The sequence below is a fragment of the Aspergillus steynii genome, assembly GCF_002849105.1.
Source record: "Aspergillus steynii IBT 23096 chromosome Unknown P170scaffold_11, whole genome shotgun sequence".
Lineage (NCBI taxonomy): Eukaryota > Fungi > Ascomycota > Eurotiomycetes > Eurotiales > Aspergillaceae > Aspergillus > Aspergillus steynii.
Genome location: NW_020194408.1, coordinates 808,777 through 826,478, shown reverse-complemented (window position 1 = coordinate 826,478; position 17,702 = coordinate 808,777). Strand labels below are relative to the sequence as shown.

The window sequence follows — 17,702 nt, the reverse complement described above, 5'->3', positions numbered from 1 at the left end:
GAATGTCTTACTCCAGCTGGAGATCTGGCCAGTGAGAGGGTATCCTACGAATAATTGGCAGGGTTCTTAGCTTGATTGACAGTAGCATAGCTGGGTGTATGGTGAGTCGCACAATGATGGAAGTCGAAACATTCTTTTTCATCTTTTCAAAGTTTTCATAGCTTGTGCTTGTACAATATTCGGTTAATTATATCCAGACTAAAATATGGGTTTTAGTCAAGAAATCGGATATCAATTGGAGGGGTTAGATTAGCCTATTGATTCCTGGTCCTGTACTCCAACTCCCTGGTAGGACTATGATCTCATAGTCGTCCAGGGTAACTCGCACCGAGGGTTGCAACGGACGGGTGGAGCTCGGATATCTCCCTGTTTGTTCGCATTGCCGAATCACCACTGATGGATTTTGACCTAAGGAATCAAGACCATCCAGGTCTATTATGTTCGTCCATGATCACAGGACCTTGGCATCAACGAGAATAGTTTGATGGAGCTCGGTGTTCCGTCTCAAAGTTTCTACCGAGGGCGTTACGAGGGTCGTGTTTCCACCATGGCATCAACCAGGAATATGGAGGACTATGGGAGACTTCCGCTCAGTTGAAAACATTTCTTTCCCCTAAGTATAGGTGCCATAGTGTCATTTCGACATCGAATCTATGCCTGTATTCGTCGAAGGATCGGCATTGAGCGGGCCGTAAACCGGTATCCCGCAGCACCTGCCTGGCATGTTTTGTTACCGAGAGCTGTTGATCCTTACCGGGCGCGATGCGGTGCGTCGTTAGGTGTAGATAACATTTACTATTCGACATAACAATATAAAATTCTGACTAGAGTCTAAACGAAGGGGTTGAGATGCAGATGCCGAGGTCAATTGCTGAACGCTAGGATATCTCAGCAATACTTCAACATGCCAGAAAGTTGAGTTTCCTTGACAAACCATTGAAGCTAGTGCGCCGTCCAACCATCGAGTAAGACATGGCGCACAAATCCCTCCTAGGGATGGATTAAGCGATAGACGGGACAGGGTCAACAAGACCCTTCCCCGTCAAAAAGACCCTCCCAACACTCCGCAGTCGTATGGTCAAATCAGATAGATCCAGAGCTGGTAGCTGTAGCTATTACGGAGTCCCTTGGTCGCTAGCCGGGAAAACCCTGGGTAGCTGGTCCGTTCTCGATCAATCAGATCTAAGTATAGACAGGGACTAGTGAGGATGTCGTCATAGAAAACCGTAGGGATTGTGCGACCTTCAGTCTTCAGTCTTCAGTCGTCAGATCCTTTCAGGCTTTCCAAGCTAAACAATCTATTTATTGCACAGGCAAGACATGCTTCTATTTCCGCCGACGCTAGTGCCAAGCCTCCCTGCGCCAGTCCGCATGCGGCTAGCTCCGCCCGCTGGCTGAATCCTGGCCAATCAGCAGGCGGCCGTCACCCCCCGAACAGCCGGTCCCGTGACCAGGCTGAGTCAGAACCTTCCGGTCGGGCGTCCGAATGCGGCCGCGGAGGTTTTCCCTTCCGCCGTTTGCAAAGTCAAAGTCAAGGTTTTTCGCTTCATCCATGGCAGCTGTCCGGCGGTCCAGGGATGCGCGAGGAACCAGGGGTCAAGGGATCCATTGCCATCGGCGATGTTCCTGCGCCGGAGGGATTGGGTCAGACCGATTCGATCGAGGTCAGATTGTCTAGTGATCAAGTGGGGGGAGACGCTGAGGTCAGGCTGGTGTCATCCTTGATTGGCCTCGGAATACGGGTTCTTTCGTATCGGTCCGTCGGACTCATGCCGGTGTTTTCTTTTTTCTCTTTGCCTCTCTTTTGCCTCTCTTTTGCCTCTCTGTTTTCGTATTCTCCCCTTCGTACGCCAGTGTCCTTAAAAAAAAAATACGGATCTTTTATTATCCCACCTTACATCGCCCTTGTCCCTCGACTGTGCCTCCCACTCAACCATGGTGCAACCCAATCCTACCGGCTAGTCTATCTATAGTCCTCTCTAGCGCGATGAACTGTCGTCTAGTGCAAATTTCTCCTCCAACCTTCTAGCGGATTTCCATCGGAGCTCCACTCGCCGTGCCAAGCTGGGCGTCGGCCATTCGTGCAGCCAAAAGATCCATCCTTGATTTGCGACCAGTCCAAGCGGCTCCATTGGCCTCCAACAAAAAGGCACGCTTTCCCGATCGGTTTCTTTTCTCTCTGCATCTTCCTTACCTCTTCCTGCCGCGGTATTTATTCCTCCTCCCCTCCTCGCTGTCTCTTCTCTCTTCGCATTATCATTCAATCCACATTGAACCTTTCAATCTCTTCAACCTCTTCAACGCTTCGACCCTCCTCACTCGCCATCTGAAACACTCCTCGTATCGGAGTTAGGCAGCCATCCACTTCCCCTCCCATCACCAACTCACCTCAAACGCAATGGCCGTCAAGAATCGCCTCATTCAACTCCTCGTCGCTTCGGCGATCGCGTCATCCGCCGTGGCTGTTCCGGTCGCCGAGCAGCAGCCTCATGTGGATGTGATCTCCAGCAACTCCGCTTTCCACGATTATCTCACCAACGTCGATGAGCATTCGATCCACAAGTTTATGGAGCTGCTCGGTCAGTACCGCAGTGAGCATGCCGCGCACAGCACTTCTCCCATCATAAAGATGGGCAAGCGTGATGGTGGATCCTCGGCCGTCGAGCAACCCAAGCCTACCACCGAGGCGGCGCCTGAACCTCAGACCACCGCTGCGGCTGCCACTACCACTGAAGCGCCTGCCACTCAGCAGACGACCGAAGCTCCCAAGACTACCCAGGCTGCCCCGGAGACTTCCAGCTCGAAATCGGAGGAAGCGCCCTCGACCACTCAGGCGCCGCCCACCACGGCCGACAAGCCTTCCACCACCGAGAAGCCCCCCACCACTGAAAAGGCTCCCACCACTGAAAAGGCTCCCACCACCAGCGAGACTCACGCCGAACCTACCACCACCAAGGCCCAGCCTACCACCCACACCACCGAAGCCCCTAAGACTACTCACACCACCGAGGCTCCTAAGACCACCCACACCGAGCCCAGCACTACCTCCGAGAAGGAGAAGACCACGCAAGCTCCCACGACCGTCCAGACCACCACCTCCGAGAAAGACCACACCACCTCCGAGAAGGACCACACCACCACGGAGCCGGAGAACACCCACACTACTCCCTACACCTCGACCTACAAGAGCACCACCACTCTGCCCAACGGCGAGCAGAGCACTGTCACCGCCGTGACGGTCGTGCATCCCACGCGCACCAACCACGCCGCCGCCACGGGCAGCGGAACCGGACCAGCGCCTGGTCTTCAGACCGACTCCGCGGCTTCCACCAACGGTCTGGGTCGCGAGCTGTTCGTCATGATGGGCGGAGCCGCCATGGTCGCTATGGCTCTATAGGCGGCCATCCACCAGATCTGTCTCCTGGTGTTTAAAACTGATTTCTTAGCATACATATGGCGTTTTCCCTTCCTTTCTCTCCAATGACTTCATGTATCCTATATCTTCGCATCATGTTACATACACTTACGATCCTTATGCATCGCTGCGGCGTCCGACGATTGTCTTGTCACTCCTTATGCGCGTCGATCTCCCTGCGGGTTGAGTTCAGTTGGAGTTGGGTATTTGTTATTTTACGTGGCTAGTCTAGTCTGTCTACACTATTAATCTGCGGAGTCTAATTGCAGATACAATTCACTGATTGCCAAATCTCTCTATATCTATTTTTACTTCTGATTGTTGTTATTTATCTTCCTTGTCAGAATTTTGCATATTGATTCTGGCCTTTTTCCAGGTCTGGATATGTGTTTTCGTTTGGTTTGTACGATGTAGCTGTAGGGTGGCGTGATTTGATCAATGGCCAGAGATCAAGGAATGGGGTTCTTCCTTTTCTTTCCCGTTCTCTTCTCTAAAGTCATTGTAACCATTTTCCTCCGCAGTGTCGTAGCGTAACTTGGTGTTACTTGGTTAATGCTATCAATTGGTTTCCAACGACTCCTATAAGTCTTACAGAGGACCATGATCATTGAATCCATCCTTTTCCATGTTCCTTTCAAATACTTAGATCATCATGCATTATACCTGACCAGTAGTCTCCATCGGAATCCCGGAGTCCATGCACGACAGACAGCTAACCCCAAAATGCCGGAACCCTCCCCACTCCCATACTCCAAGCCCACCACCAACACATACCCTCTCATTTCCCCTCTTATACTCATAACCTGGGACCAACACCATCCACCGCCCGGATGGTCTAGTGGTATGATTCGCGCTTAGGGTTCACCCAAGCATTGATTGCGCGAGGTCCCCGTCGATCCCGGGTTCGGGCCTTTCTTTTTTTCCTTTGTGGCACCAGCGTTGGCTGCTGAGTGGGTTGGGGGTTTTTTTTTTTTTTGTAGGATGATTATGATGGTGACTGCCATGTAACTATGTACTGATTTGATAGCTTAGGGCTATCTAGACGATACATGATCACCCAGCTGCATACAAATCGCCCACGCCCACGAAAGGCTACACACAGTCCCGATCAACTAGCCATCCTCGCTGTCGAGGCTTTCAGGCACAAACTGCAAGGCAAGCAAGCTTGCAGTGTATCTTTGACTCCAAACCTTTGTTTGCTGCTCTTCACTCTCCTGGGTTCTAGCTCATTGCCTAATAGCCCTCTCTCTCTCTCTCTCTCTCTCTCTAGCTGATTGTGCGAGCCAACCTTGCGAGTCCGAACGCGACCCAGTCCATCGAAACTGTTCTCCCGCCGTGAAATCATCGAGTCGGACTCGGGTCGGCAGCGCCGTTTTGCTATGTTCTATACGCGGGTGGTCATGGCAGCCCGAGCATCTAGCAAGGTTGTGAAAACAACCAGATCAGAACTATCGGATTGATACTGGTGATTGGCCCAGTGGATCTTCTTCTCGACGAGGCGATTCCATCCGTCATAACGGTGCTTGGTCTCGCGTCTGGTTTGTCATATGTCTGGCGCGAAACCGTGGAAGTCGGAGAGGTCAGTTAGATGGGACCTGGAGAGTGATCGATACCCTGAGAACTCATGTACTAGTTGAATGCAAGGATGTACATAGATAAACGCAGCAGACTTTCCAGTCAGATTTATCATGTCCCTTCCTGCGAGAGTGATATATTCCACATCTATGAATTAAGATGTAGCACCTAGTATCTGGTATGTCGAAGCTCTTCTGGTTTGGTTGTCAAGGCATTTCTGCTATTTGCTTTTCCCGCGGAGAACGTCTAATTTACATTGTCCTAACTCGTTCGCATTCCTGGGCCCGGACGTTGAAAGGGCGGTCATGACGACAATGCGGAAGCAGCCTTATTAAATAGGCAATACCTCTACTGACCTATTCAAAATCATAAAATTGCTATGATCGCCTAGTCTATCACAGAATCCTCAATCCCATTGCCCTCGCCAAATCGTTACACCATTATGGGCAGCACCGAACGCTCTTTCGACTATGTCATTTGCGGGTAAGCCCACTCACCTTGACGAAAGTTCAAATCCCTGGCAACTGACAACTATCTGTCCGATGACAGCGGCGGCACTGCAGGCTGCGTCCTGGCCAGTCGTTTGGCTGAGGCTGCCAACGTCTCGGTCCTGGTGATTGAGGCTGGAGAGCATAATCGAGACCTGAAGATGACCCATATGGCTGGAGCGTGAGTACGCAACATCCTTTCCCCAGTCACGTCTGACGGAGCCAGATTCACCCAGAACTTTGAAACCAGTCAGGATTGGTGCATCGAATCCGAGCCTTTGGCTGGGAATGGAGATCGTCGGGTGATGCTGAACCGCGGCAAGTTTCTGGGCGGGAGTAGCGGCTGCAATGCGACCCTTTGCGTTCGAGGGATAAAGCAAGATTATGATGACTGGGGCGTGGAGGGATGGTCAGGGGAGGAGATGTTCGAGTATATGAAGAAGGTAGGCCTTTTTTATGCTACCCTTTTATCGTGCCGACCAGACTGATTGGCTAGGCCGAGACCTTTCATGGAAAGCCTTGGTTCAAAGCAAGTCCCGACACGCATGGGAATTCCGGCCCTTTACACACCGAACCTCATGACTTTGCCCCCATCTCCACGCTGATGAAGGAGTCCTGCATATCCAAGGGTCCCCCGTTCATCGACGACCTGTTTGCCACGGGAGAAGCGCCCGAGGGGTGTGGACATGTCGTCCGAACCGTCCATAAGGGAATCCGAACGACCGCAGCGGACTATCTCCAAAGTGGCCATATCCGAGGCAGTATTACCTTGGAGACTAACGCGGTTGTAGATCGAATTCTCATCACCGAGAGCTATGATGGCTCGTATACCGCAACGGGTGTCGTCTACGTCGATGCGCAGACCCACGCGCCCAGTACGGTGCGAGCCAGTAGAGAGGTGGTTATTGCCGCGGGTTCGTTCTGCAGCCCTGCGGTTCTGATGCGGTCCGGGATCGGTCCTCGCGATGATCTGGCAAGTCATGGGATTGACTGTATCATGGATCTGCCTGGGGTGGGAGGCAACTCTCATGGATCACCCGGTGGGTCTTATCTTACCGGCCACTGACGGATGACTAGATTGTCTGGATCTTCTACGAGAGCGAGAAGGCAGGGCTCACGAATGACTGCTATGTGTATCATACCGGGGCAATGGAGGCCTCTCTCAAGCAGTGGGAAGAAGAGAAGTCTGGAGTTCTGACCCACATCCCTTGCGGAGTCGTTGCCTACTCCAGGGTGGACGATCAGCTAAAGAACGAACCCCTATGGACCGAATCTCCGCGAAAGCAAGGACACGATCCCATGGGAATAAGGCCCAACCAACCCAACATCGAGCTCCTGACACTGGAATGCTACACGCCGCTGAAACATTCTACCGACTTCCCAGCTGACAACCAGCATGCTTTCGGCATCGTGCCCGAACTATTCGGCGCCCGCACGAGAGGCTCGGTCCGGCTCAAATCGACCGATCCCCTGGACAATCCGATCGTCGACTGCCAATTTCTGGCCGACCCGCTCGATATGCTAGTGATGAGCGAAGCCTGTCGCTTTGCCAACGAGATCATGACCGAGGGACAGGGTACCAAAGATCTAGTCAAAGGCTCCTGGCCGCCCGCCTCCGGCCATAATACGTGGACCACTCGAGAGCAGTGGATTTCCTGGATCAAGGAAAACATCACGACATGTAAACTTGCTCCCCCGCCGGTTGAAGGCAGCCTCTGACATGGCCCCAAGGCTACCATCCCGCTGGAACATGCAAGATGGGCAGAATCACGGACCCGTTAGCCGTGGTCGATGAGAAGCTGCGAGTGAAGGGGATTAAGAACCTGCGCGTCGCCGATTGCAGTATCATGCCAGGCCTTAACAGTGGGCATACCCAAATGCCCGCCTACGCGATTGGCGAGAAATGCGCGGATATGATCAAAGAATGGTCGTAAGCCTTTGACCTGGTTTTGAGGTACTATTTGCTATCCAGCACGAGTAGAATCAAGCCGTGTGATGCGGTCTTCGGCTTCGACAGTGTATAGATATCCAGTCCGCATCTGTTCTATCATGTCTAGCATGATCAATCCAACTTAATCACGTATTTCGTCGTCGCCTACGGAATACAGTCAGCACATTCTTCCAGCATCTGATGAACAACTTACCTTCCCCTCCGCCAACAGCTTCATGACCTCCCCCAGCTCCTCCATCCCCACGACCGTCACCTCCGGCTTCACCAACCCCCGCTGCACAAACCGCACCGCCTCGTAGATATCCCCCTTCGACCCCACCATCGACCCAATGACCCGAATCCCGCGATCAATAAACATCAACGGATGGAACTGCACCGCCCGACCCGACGGCGGCGGAATGCCCACGCAAACCAGCGTGCCATACGGCGCCAACATGCCGAACGCATCCTGATACGCCTGCGCCGACCCCGCCGTCACGATCGCCGCCTCGACGCCATCCCCATCCGTCTCCCTCTTCGCCGCGTCCGCCACCTCCTGCCCGCTCTCGTACGTCCCAACATCCACATACGCCTCCGCCCCCAGCCGCATACACAGCTTCCTCTTCTCCTCCCCCGCGTCCACCGCTAGCACCCGATACCCCATCGCCCGCGCATACTGCACCCCCAGCGCCCCGACGCCTCCACCTGCGCCAGAAATCGCAACCCAACTCCCAGGCGGCGCACCACTATCCTTCAGCGCTTTATACGCCGTGACGCCCGCGCACATAATCGGCGCCAGCTGCTCATCCGACGGCGTGGGGGTCCGCTGCGGTCTCTGTCCAATATCCCCTCTCTCTTTCTCTTTCTCCCCCCAACCCCCTCCTGATCCCCATCCCCCAAATCCTCCCCATCATCCGGCAAAAATATCAACCCCTTCACATCCCCAACCACCGTAAACCCCGCAAACGTCCCATCCACCTCCCTCCCGGAAAACACCTGCCTGGCACACCTCACCTCGCGAGCATTTCGCAAACACATCGCACACTCCCCGCACGTCTCACGCACCCAGGACACGCCGACGCGCTGGCCGATGCGCACCTGAGACTCAGAGACATGTGAGCCGAGGCGCGCGACGCGGCCGATTCCCTCGTGACCGAGGACGGGACGGCAGGGGCCTAGTTGGCCGGTCGCGAGGGCGAGGTCTGTGTTGCAGATACTGGTGGTGGAGAGTTTGATCAGGATTGAAGACGGGGAGAGGGGGGGAGGGGGAGGGTGGTGGGGGTGAAGGTGGGGGTGGGGTTTTGCTGTTGGTTTAGATTTAGTATATTTTATGTTGGATGTTGGGTGGAGGGATTGGGATTGGGAATGGAGGGAGGGGGCATAGGTACCTGGACGGTCACGGCTTTGTAGAGCGCTGGGAGGGGGTCGGACATTTTATGTTGCTTTTGCGGCGTCTTGGTTGCTGGTGTGGTTGTTCGGTTCAATTCAATTGATTCCAGTAGAGCAGAGAGTATGAGATGAGATTCAATTGAGCAGGTATAGGTAGCGAGTGTGAAGGTCGTGAGAGAAATACAGGCAAGTCAAGCACCTCACTGTCCTCCATCGCATGTCGTCATTGCAGAGTGGATCCTGAATGCGACGATCGGGAGCTGGCCCTGACTGGTTGATGGGGCGGTCCACTCCATTTTTTGTTCGGGGCATTCGCTCATTCAGGGTCAGTTTGAGGGTGTCGAATTGAGGTTAGATTCTGGTTTAATATTGAACAGTGATCAATTGTATACATTTGCTAGGTATATTTAAGCTTGAAGGAATATTAAATCGAACTCAATTGGATGAAGGAGTCCACTTCCAAGCCAAGCCAAGGAAACAGGATGACCTCCGGTTAGCGTGTAAAGATGGTAGTTTTGTCATGTTTGCTACAGACTGAGGGAATCGATTTATTTTATATTTTTCTTCGTTGTATCCTGTGGGAAAGTAGGTTGATTGCTAACCTGTCGATTGACTACAATTTATCAATGTCTATCGAGGATTTAGATGTATACTGTAGGTTTATTAGATTTAAATTTGATTGTTAAAGTATACTGCTGAGGAGCGGAATACTTGCGAGCAGACTTCCAAGAATATATATTACCCGGTTGTTCCGCTTCAGACTGGCCGACAGCTAGTGTTGATCATTAATGTATTCATTTCCCATGTTAATATCCTCTCCCAACGAAGCAATACCAATTTAAACATAAAATAAAGTCTACGTCGAGTGACAAGACAATCAATCAGGCTGTCAGTTATCCCCTCGGACCACTGGTGGAATGACCCGCCCATTTAAAAGGTGTGCGACCGGTGACATTTCTCTCACCATTATCCTTGGCTATCCTGTCCCCAAACAACAATTGATCATGTCTGTTCAAAAATCTGTTCTATCTCATCAACTTTTGATCTAAACGATTACATGTAATCTCACTGCTGCGCTTACGGGCTATCCAACCCGTGGATGCACTAGACCAACGTTGACACTGTACAGCGTAGATTCAGATTGAAACTCCTTGCTTACAGATTCTGCACTGCAATGCAACCAGACCTTGCTACTTCATTCTAAATATATCGACCAGCGAATGAATCTAGACTGAGACAACGGGTTCTAGAACCGCCTTCCGGCCAGCCACACCCTCCAATTACCTGGTCGGTCTGCAGGTGGAATCACCCGCCGTATTTTCCTACCGTCAGAAATATCACTACAGCGAGGAATTACTCCTGCTCGGAATCCGCGGGATTTATGCAATAACAAAAGGATCACGATGGCTGGGGCCATTTCTATTAGAAGAGTGGACTCTGCGTCTAAAAGGCTTGTTCCGCACTCAAGCTTACGCCGGCGGGCTAAGACGAGGCTTTTGTTTCACTGGCGAAATAAGCATGGAGTTTAGGGGCCAACGCACTGATCCCGTCTTACTCGCTTATCATCGTCTTATTCTTATTGCTACGGCAGAGGTGCTGAGGTACTACAGCGTAACCTTGGACTTCTTCCCCTGGTCTTCATTCCCGAGACTTCTTTGTGACCAGATGAAACACCAAAGGACCCAAATCTCGGTCGGATGCTGTACCGTCGGGGGAAGTGGAGAGCGCCACGGATCGCGAGTCGTGATTTGCCACCCCAGGGGCCGAAGGAGTCCGGTCGTGACAGAGGCCGATCCTATTTTAGGAGAAACATCGGCTTCGGTCTGAAAGAAGTCGATCTTTGTGGCTGTGAGGGACTTGGCTGTGGTCGTACTGTTCTGACGGCACTCTGGAAGGTGAGAATTGTACTGCGTAGAGCGTTGGGGCATGTGCTGGCAATGTCTGAGATGCGACCGCGGGGTTATGCGCCCAGATAACTCGCGCCAAACATGGCATGTACTCCGTCCGTTTCACGAATGATTGGTCTGGACTGGGAATGCTCAAATTTGTGCGGCGCCAGGACGGTGGTATGATCGGAATTTGCCAGATTTGCCTGAGTTGGCCTCCTTGCCCCTTGACCTACAGAGTGGTCTCCTTGACAAAATCCCTCTGAGAGCCCTTGATGATGGATTGGTTCGACTTATGTACGCAGTACGATTCCGTCCTGTTTGTTTATCAATACCTGAATGTTGGCCACCATCGAGGGTCTCAGGAATTAATCCATGGCTCGACCCACCCGGCCCCTGGAAGACTCCACTGCGGCATCGCATATGGGAATCATCTTCATTCTGGATGCCCTTCGACCCGCCTCGACCACGCTGATTGAATGAGAGCGACGGGGATGCCAGCCAGTAACAAAGGCGCACGGAGGGAGACCCTTTGACCCTGGGCCGATCGGGTCGCTTGTCAAGCAGTCAAGGTTCCCTAGTCCAGTTAGTCCAGGGTGGATGACGAGGCCTGGAGTATACCCGGTCGGCTGTATGCGCTGGTAACTTACGGCCCACCGTCAGTGCACCCCGGCCAAAATGCTGTCTTTGAGGTGAAATACGGGGTAAGAATACCGCAGGCACTCTGCGAGGCCTCGCTTTAAGGCACCCGCCCTCGCCCATTCTTTCCTGCCCTTTCTTTTCTCTGCTCCTTCTTCATCCCTTTCCCTGAGATCTGTTTCTCTTGCCTCTCGTTTCTCTGTATTTCAACCCGTCTTCTTGTCATTCGTTCTCCCCGATTCCGTTCTTCATCGCGGAATCTTCCTTTTCATTTCACTTGCACTACTACTGAGTATACAAACCGGTCTCGCCATTCCTTTCGGACCGTCTCTTTCTATCCATTAGGATCTCAATTCTCCCAGATCTCATCATGAAGGGCTCTTCCGTCGCGACGGCCCTCGCTCTCGGCGCTTCTACCGCGCTCGCTGCCCCCAACCTGCAGGCCCGTGACGATGTCACCGCCATCACCGTGAAGGGCAATGCCTTCTTCAAGGGCGACGATCGTTTCTACATGCGTGGTGTCGACTACCAGCCCGGAGGTTCCTCCGACCTGGCTGACCCCATCGCTGATGCCGATGGCTGCAAGCGCGACATCAAGTACTTCAAGGAGCTCGGCCTGAACACCATCCGTGTCTACTCCGTCGACAACTCCAAGGACCACGACGAGTGTATGAACGCCCTGGCGGATGCTGGCATCTACCTGGTGCTCGACGTCAACACTCCCAAGTACTCCCTCAACCGTGCGCAGCCCAAGCAGTCCTACAACGACGTCTACCTGCAGTACATCTTCGCCACCGTCGACAAGTTCGCCAAGTACAAGAACACTCTGGCGTTCTTCTCCGGTAACGAGGTCATCAACGATGGTCCTTCGTCCAAGGCTGCCCCCTACATCAAGGCCGTCACCCGTGATCTCCGTCAGTACATCCGCAAGCGGAACTACCGTGAGATCCCCGTCGGATACTCTGCTGTAAGTCCTCCAAATGAAAGAAAAGAACAGAAAAAGACTCATACTAACCGGTCAGGCCGACATCGACACCAACCGTCTGCAGATGGCCCAGTACATGAACTGCGGTACCGATGACGAGCGCAGCGACTTCTTCGCCTTCAACGACTACTCCTGGTGCGACCCCTCGTCGTTCTCCACCTCCGGCTGGGACCAGAAGGTCAAGAACTTCACCGGCTACGGTCTCCCTCTCTTCCTTTCCGAATACGGCTGCAACACCAACAAGCGCAAGTTCGAGGAGGTCTCCGCTCTCTACGACGAGAAGATGACCGGTGTCTACTCCGGAGGTCTCGTCTACGAGTACTCGCAGGAGTCGAGCAACTACGGTCTCGTCAAGGTTAGCAAGGACAGCATCAAGACCCTCGATGACTTCGACGCTCTGAAGTCCGCTTTCAGCAAGACCGACAACCCCTCCGGCAGCGGTGGCTTCAACAAGACCGGTGGTGCCAACCCTTGCCCCGCCAAGGACTCCCCCAACTGGGACGTGGATGACGATGACCTCCCCGCCATCCCCGAGCCCGCCAAGAAGTACATGGAGAAGGGTGCTGGCAAGGGTGACGGTTTCGGCGGCAAGGGTAGCCAGAACGCTGGCACTTCTTCCACCGGTACCGCTGAGCCCGGCTCCGGCTCTGCCTCTTCCTCGTACGACTCTAGCGACGACTCCAGCAGCAGCACCTCTTCTTCCTCTGCCGGTGCCGCCGCTGGTCTGCACATCCCCAGCCTGACCGTGGCCCCCGTTGTCGTTGGAATGGTCACCGTTATGTCGACGCTGTTTGGCGCTGGCCTGGTTCTTGTCTAATCCTGTCTATGACAGGTTATACCTTTGGTCTTTACCAACTTTTTTTCCTGCTGTTTTGTCAGATCCTGGCGAATATCAGCGTCAGTTTGTGTTGACGAAATGTCCGTGGCGTTTTTTCGGCATAAGACCCTTTATCTTCAAGTTGTACAGTTGGTCGGCTGATTCGAGCCCAATTAAGTTGTCTCGCATAGAGCATAATTATGATTCCCTTTTCTTTTTCCGAAGTCCTTGAGTCTACTCTGGAGTAATGTCTAAGCGCCAATAGTAACCCCACCGAAATGCTTAGCCTCGTCGGTCCAATAAGACCCAAGTAATATACGACTTAATATGATTTAATATAACCCCAGGCACCAGTCAAACCCCTGGCCAGTCACGCCGTCCAGAATCGACCGAGTAATCCTGCGTAGCGATGGCTGATGGCACGACTCGGCCAGCAGCCCTGAGCCCTAATTGCCTCTTCCAGGCAGCAGGTGACCCACTCGGAGCGGGCCGATTTTCCCCTGCTGAGGATTCCTGACGCTTCCAGTGTCAACCACAGACAGGAGTCCCGTCCCTGGTGATCGTCCTTGTTCTTGCCATCTCCCGTCAAGATTGAGCCTGGTGGGTATGATTCTGAGTTTGACTGACAGACACCGACGAAGTATATGAGTAGGGTTTCTGGGGATTTGTCGGTAAGCATTACGTCGGAATTCCCGATCGCTCTTAATAACCCATCCAATTAGTTCATCCCTTTTACTATCATCCGGACGAATCGAATGATCATGAAAGGAAATTAATCCCTGCAGAACCAGCCAAGCAGCAGCGCTCGGGGTTAAGCCGAAATTTCCCTCTCGCCTGGTTGACAAACGCTACGGGCGAAATTAATTCGAGTGAAACCAGCGTCTGCCCCGGTCTTGACACAATGCTCGCAAGGCCTGTCATCAAGTCCAATCAGAACCACCGGTTTAGTGATCAATCCACTCGAATGTGAACTATTTGAGGGGGCCTTGTTTCGACTATATGACTGCGGCGACACTGGCGCCTTGCACGCCGTGCCGTCCAAACCGCCAACGCCTTCGGATGAAACCATCACTGATTAAATCCGCTTGGCATGTCCCACACCGTTGTGCCTCGGAGATAAACTAGACCCACTGGGATTTGCTTATCTTGGTTCGAGCCAACGGCAGGGCGCGACATCAAGCACTGGCCTGCGACGGCCTTGGGAGAAAATTCCCACGTGTGGGTAATCGCCGTACGGTTCGAGGCAGTTCCCACTTATTCAATATGCCCAGTGCATTAGTTTCCCCTTTCTCATCACCCTTCAATATCAACCGTCGCTGGCGGGTTCTCCATGACATGGTTGCAGGTTTGTCTTCGGTCCCCACAGGGAGTTGCCCTCCCAGCCGTTCAGATGGATATATGAATCCCAGACGACCGCCAGAGAAGTCGAGTTCTTTTTCTCTTCTTCTTTCTTGCTTCACACATTCCCTACTTTTTCTTTCTTTCTTTGCCACTTTCGTTTCTTTCGGCTTCTCTAAGCCGTTCGATCTTTCTTGGACTTGCTGCTGGGTCAGCGTTTTTGTCCACTGTCTCTCTTTTGATCCACTTTTGTCAGTCTTTACTATCTTTTTTCGTATTCTTTCAGTTCGTCCGATCTTTTGATATCGTCGGAGAACCCTTTTATCTTTCAATATGCGTTCTTTCCTCGGAGGAGTCGTCGCTCTGAGCTCCGTGCTCGGGGCTGCGGCCAAGAACTACAACTCGACCGCCTACAGTGACTCCGCTAGCGGAATCGACTTCCAACGGTGGTGCGACGCTTCCACCGGGTTCTGTTTCGGATTGGCCCTGCCTGAAGATGCCGACAAGGACTTCATTGGTCAGCTCGAAATCCCTCTCACCGACTCCAAGGGATGGGGTGGTGTCAGTCTGGCCAGCTCCATGACCCACGCCCTCCTCATCGGTGCCTGGCCCAACGGCGACGGTGTCGTCTCGACCCTCCGTGAGGCCACCTCCTACACCAACCCCGACGAGTACGACGGCGACGCCAGCCTCGCCGAGATCTCCAGCGGAACCTCCGTCAACAGCACCTACCTGACCTACACCTTCCTCTGCAAGGGTTGCATCGTTGGCGACCCCACCACCTTCAGCGCGGATGACGAGAGCTACTTCATGGGATGGGCTCTGAGCAAGAACGCCCCTACCACCCCGTCCAAGTCTTCCTCCGTCCTGGGCTACCACGCCCACGGTTTCGGTAGCTTCCGCATGCTGCTGTCCGACGCCAAGTCCTCCAAGTACTCCACCTGGGCCAGCAAGGCTAAGGCCACCAGCACCTCCGCTTCGCCCTCGGCCGCCGCCTCGTCCGCCGCTGTCAGCAGCACCCCCTCCCCCAGCGTGGCTCCTACCGTGTCCAACACCACCTACGACTACATCGTCGTCGGTGGTGGTGCCGCCGGTATCATCGCCGCCGAGCGTCTGGCCGAGACCAAGAAGAGCGTCCTGCTCATCGAGCGTGGTGGTGCCCACACCGTCCAGCTCGGCAACGAGAAGAACGCCCTCTCCTGGAACAACTCCCTGACTGCCTACGACGTTCCCGCCCTCGGCAGCTCCCTGTCCTCGCTCGGCCTGCTCGATGACTACCTCTGCCCCGACACCGCCGGCATGGCTGGCTGCGTTCTCGGCGGTGGTACCATCGTCAACGCTCTTGCTTTCATCCACCCCCAGGAGGCCGACTTCGACGACAAGTGGCCCTCCGGCTGGAAGTGGGACGACGTCAAGGAGGCTGCCGACCGTCTGTACGAGCGCAACCCCGGTAGCTTGCTGCCCTCCGCCGACGGCAAGCGTTACGACCAGGGCATGTTCACCGCTCTCTCCTCCTTCCTGAAGGGTCTCGGCTACTCGTACGTCAACCAGCACGAGCAGCCCAACGAGAAGCACAACAAGTTCTCCTACCCCTCGTGGTCCGTCGCCAACGGTATCCGTGCCGGTCCCGTCCGTTCCTACCTCCCTCTCGCCCAGGAGCTCGACAACTTCCACCTGAGCCTGCACACCAAGGTTCTCCGTCTCATCCGCCGCGGTGGCCGCGTCACCGGCGTTGAGGTCGAGACTGCCAACGGCGGTGCCGAGATCATCAACATCCGCGCTGGCGGCAAGGTCGTTCTCGCTGCCGGTGCCCTGTCCACCCCCCGCATCCTGTTCAACTCCGGCATCGGTCCCGCCGAGCAGATCCAGAACGTCAAGAAGGGCTCCACCGGTGTCACCGTCCCTCCCCAGGCCGACTGGATCAACCTGCCCGTCGGTGAGGGTATCAAGGACCACCCCATGTTCACCGTGACCGTCAACACCAACAGCAACTTCACCGCCTTCAACACCTCCAGCGTCATCCCCGGCCCCAACGCCCTCGCTGAGAACCTGTACAAGCACGCCTCCGGTGTCCTGTCCCAGGGTGGCCACCGTCTCCAGTTCTGGACCTCCAACAAGGGCTCCGACGGCAACACCCGTTTCTACCAGGCCTCCTGCAGCACCAGCGGCGACGGCACCATCACCATGAAGCTCTACCTCACCCACGGTGCCACCTCTTCCGGTGTTCTGGGTATCAGCTCCTCCGGCTCCACCGTCATGGAGAAGGAACCCTTGCTGCAGACCGACGCCGACAAGAAGGCCGTCACCGAGTTCCTGCAGGGTCTGATCGACGACATGAAGAACTCTGGCAAGGGCTTCAGCATCGCGGACGTCGAGTCCGCCGACGACATTGTCGCCAAGAAGACCTCCGGTGACCACTTCGTCGGTTCCGCCAAGATGGGCACTGACGACGGCCGCAAGGACGAGGGTACTTCCGTTGTTGACACCGACACCAAGGTCTACGGTACCGAGAACCTGGTAAGTCCCTAATCCATCATATAATCATAGCATACCCATACTAATCCCAACAGTTCATCGTCGACGCCTCTATCCACCCCGATCTGCCCACCGGTAACACCCAGGCCATCGTCATGATCGCCGCCGAGGCCGCCATCCCCAAGATCGTCGCCGCCAAGGGTCTCTCCGGCTCCGTCTCCTCCAGCGTCGTGGCCTCCGCCCCCGCCGAGAAGACCGCCGTCGCCAGCGTCTCCAGCGCCGCCGCCGGCTCCGTCGAGACCGCCACCGACGCCACCACCGTCCAGGCCACCACCACCGAGGCCGGCTCCGCTGCTGCTACTGGCTCTAACGCTGGCTCTGGCTCCAACGCCGGCTCCGACAACCAGGGCTCTGCCACCGCTCCCGCCGTCACCCAGGCTGCCACCACCGCCGCCGCCCAGGGCAACGGCAACGGCCAGGCCGCCGTCCCTCACACCACCACCACCACCAACGAGGCCGGTGAGCTGGTCGTCGTGACCACCACCAAGCTGGTTGTTGTTACCAGCACCAGCACCATCACTGTTATGCCTACCTTTGCGTAGAGCAGAGCTGTGAGCCAAGCGAGCGCATGAGCGTGATATCATTGGTTTAGCCAATTTTTTGTTTATAAAAGATTTAGTTAGATAGGGAATCGTGCGGCTGTTTTAACGGGATTTGATCCTATTGTCTGCCTGTTCGTTCCGATTAATGTACAGATTTGGGATG

The 17,702-nt window shown here is 54.4% G+C and overlaps 5 protein-coding genes and 1 non-coding gene across 6 annotated transcripts; 5 read left to right on the top strand and 1 right to left on the bottom strand.

Annotated features, from left to right (window-relative positions):
• The first annotated feature begins 2,292 nt into the window (after window positions 1-2,292).
• P170DRAFT_75655 (putative GPI anchored cell wall protein (Dan4)) lies at window positions 2,293-3,624 on the top strand. Its single transcript, XM_024855370.1, has one exon. The coding sequence runs from the start codon at window positions 2,399-2,401 to the stop codon at window positions 3,395-3,397; it is 999 nt and encodes a 332-aa protein (XP_024698618.1). The 5' UTR covers window positions 2,293-2,398; the 3' UTR covers window positions 3,398-3,624.
• A 615-nt stretch (window positions 3,625-4,239) lies between these two features.
• On the top strand, window positions 4,240-4,326 carry P170DRAFT_t217. The gene has a single exon. It is a non-coding gene; the product is annotated as a tRNA-Pro (tRNA).
• Window positions 4,327-5,432: 1,106 nt separating this feature from the next.
• Window positions 5,433-7,412, top strand: P170DRAFT_514564 (GMC family oxidoreductase; the record flags this gene model as incomplete). Its single annotated transcript, XM_024855222.1, has 6 exons — window positions 5,433-5,473; window positions 5,540-5,659; window positions 5,705-5,921; window positions 5,975-6,490; window positions 6,556-7,159; window positions 7,210-7,412. The coding sequence occupies 6 exons, from the start codon at window positions 5,433-5,435 to the stop codon at window positions 7,410-7,412; spliced, it is 1,701 nt and encodes a 566-aa protein (XP_024698617.1).
• Window positions 7,369-8,354, bottom strand: P170DRAFT_75622 (uncharacterized protein). The gene is made up of 2 exons (XM_024855369.1): window positions 7,623-8,354; window positions 7,369-7,573 (listed from the first exon to the last, which is right to left on the bottom strand). Exons 1-2 carry the CDS (start codon window positions 8,193-8,195, stop codon window positions 7,541-7,543), a joined length of 606 nt encoding a protein of 201 aa, XP_024698616.1. The 5' UTR covers window positions 8,196-8,354; the 3' UTR covers window positions 7,369-7,540.
• Window positions 8,355-11,692: 3,338 nt separating this feature from the next.
• Window positions 11,693-13,124, top strand: gel1 (1,3-beta-glucanosyltransferase gel1; the record flags this gene model as incomplete). The annotated part of the gene is made up of 2 exons (XM_024844932.1): window positions 11,693-12,289; window positions 12,345-13,124. The coding sequence occupies 2 exons, from the start codon at window positions 11,693-11,695 to the stop codon at window positions 13,122-13,124; spliced, it is 1,377 nt and encodes a 458-aa protein (XP_024698615.1).
• Window positions 13,125-14,795: 1,671 nt separating this feature from the next.
• Window positions 14,796-17,539, top strand: P170DRAFT_431262 (putative cellobiose dehydrogenase; the record flags this gene model as incomplete). Its single annotated transcript, XM_024848016.1, has 2 exons — window positions 14,796-16,979; window positions 17,033-17,539. 2 exons carry the CDS (start codon window positions 14,796-14,798, stop codon window positions 17,537-17,539), a joined length of 2,691 nt encoding a protein of 896 aa, XP_024698614.1.
• Between the last annotated feature and the right edge of the window lie 163 nt (window positions 17,540-17,702).

Excerpts from the sequence above, each read along its gene's own strand:
- P170DRAFT_75655 (XM_024855370.1), top strand. The coding sequence starts at position 2,399 with ATGGCCGTCAAGAATCGCCTCATTCAACTCCTCGTCGCTTCGGCGATC.
- P170DRAFT_75622 (XM_024855369.1), bottom strand. The coding sequence starts at position 8,195 with ATGTGCGCGGGCGTCACGGCGTATAAAGCGCTGAAGGATAGTGGTGCG. Across the intron at positions 7,574-7,622 it reads AGCTGTTGGCGGAGGGGAAG|GCGACGACGAAATACGTGAT; the intron begins GTAAGTTGTTCA and ends TGTATTCCGTAG.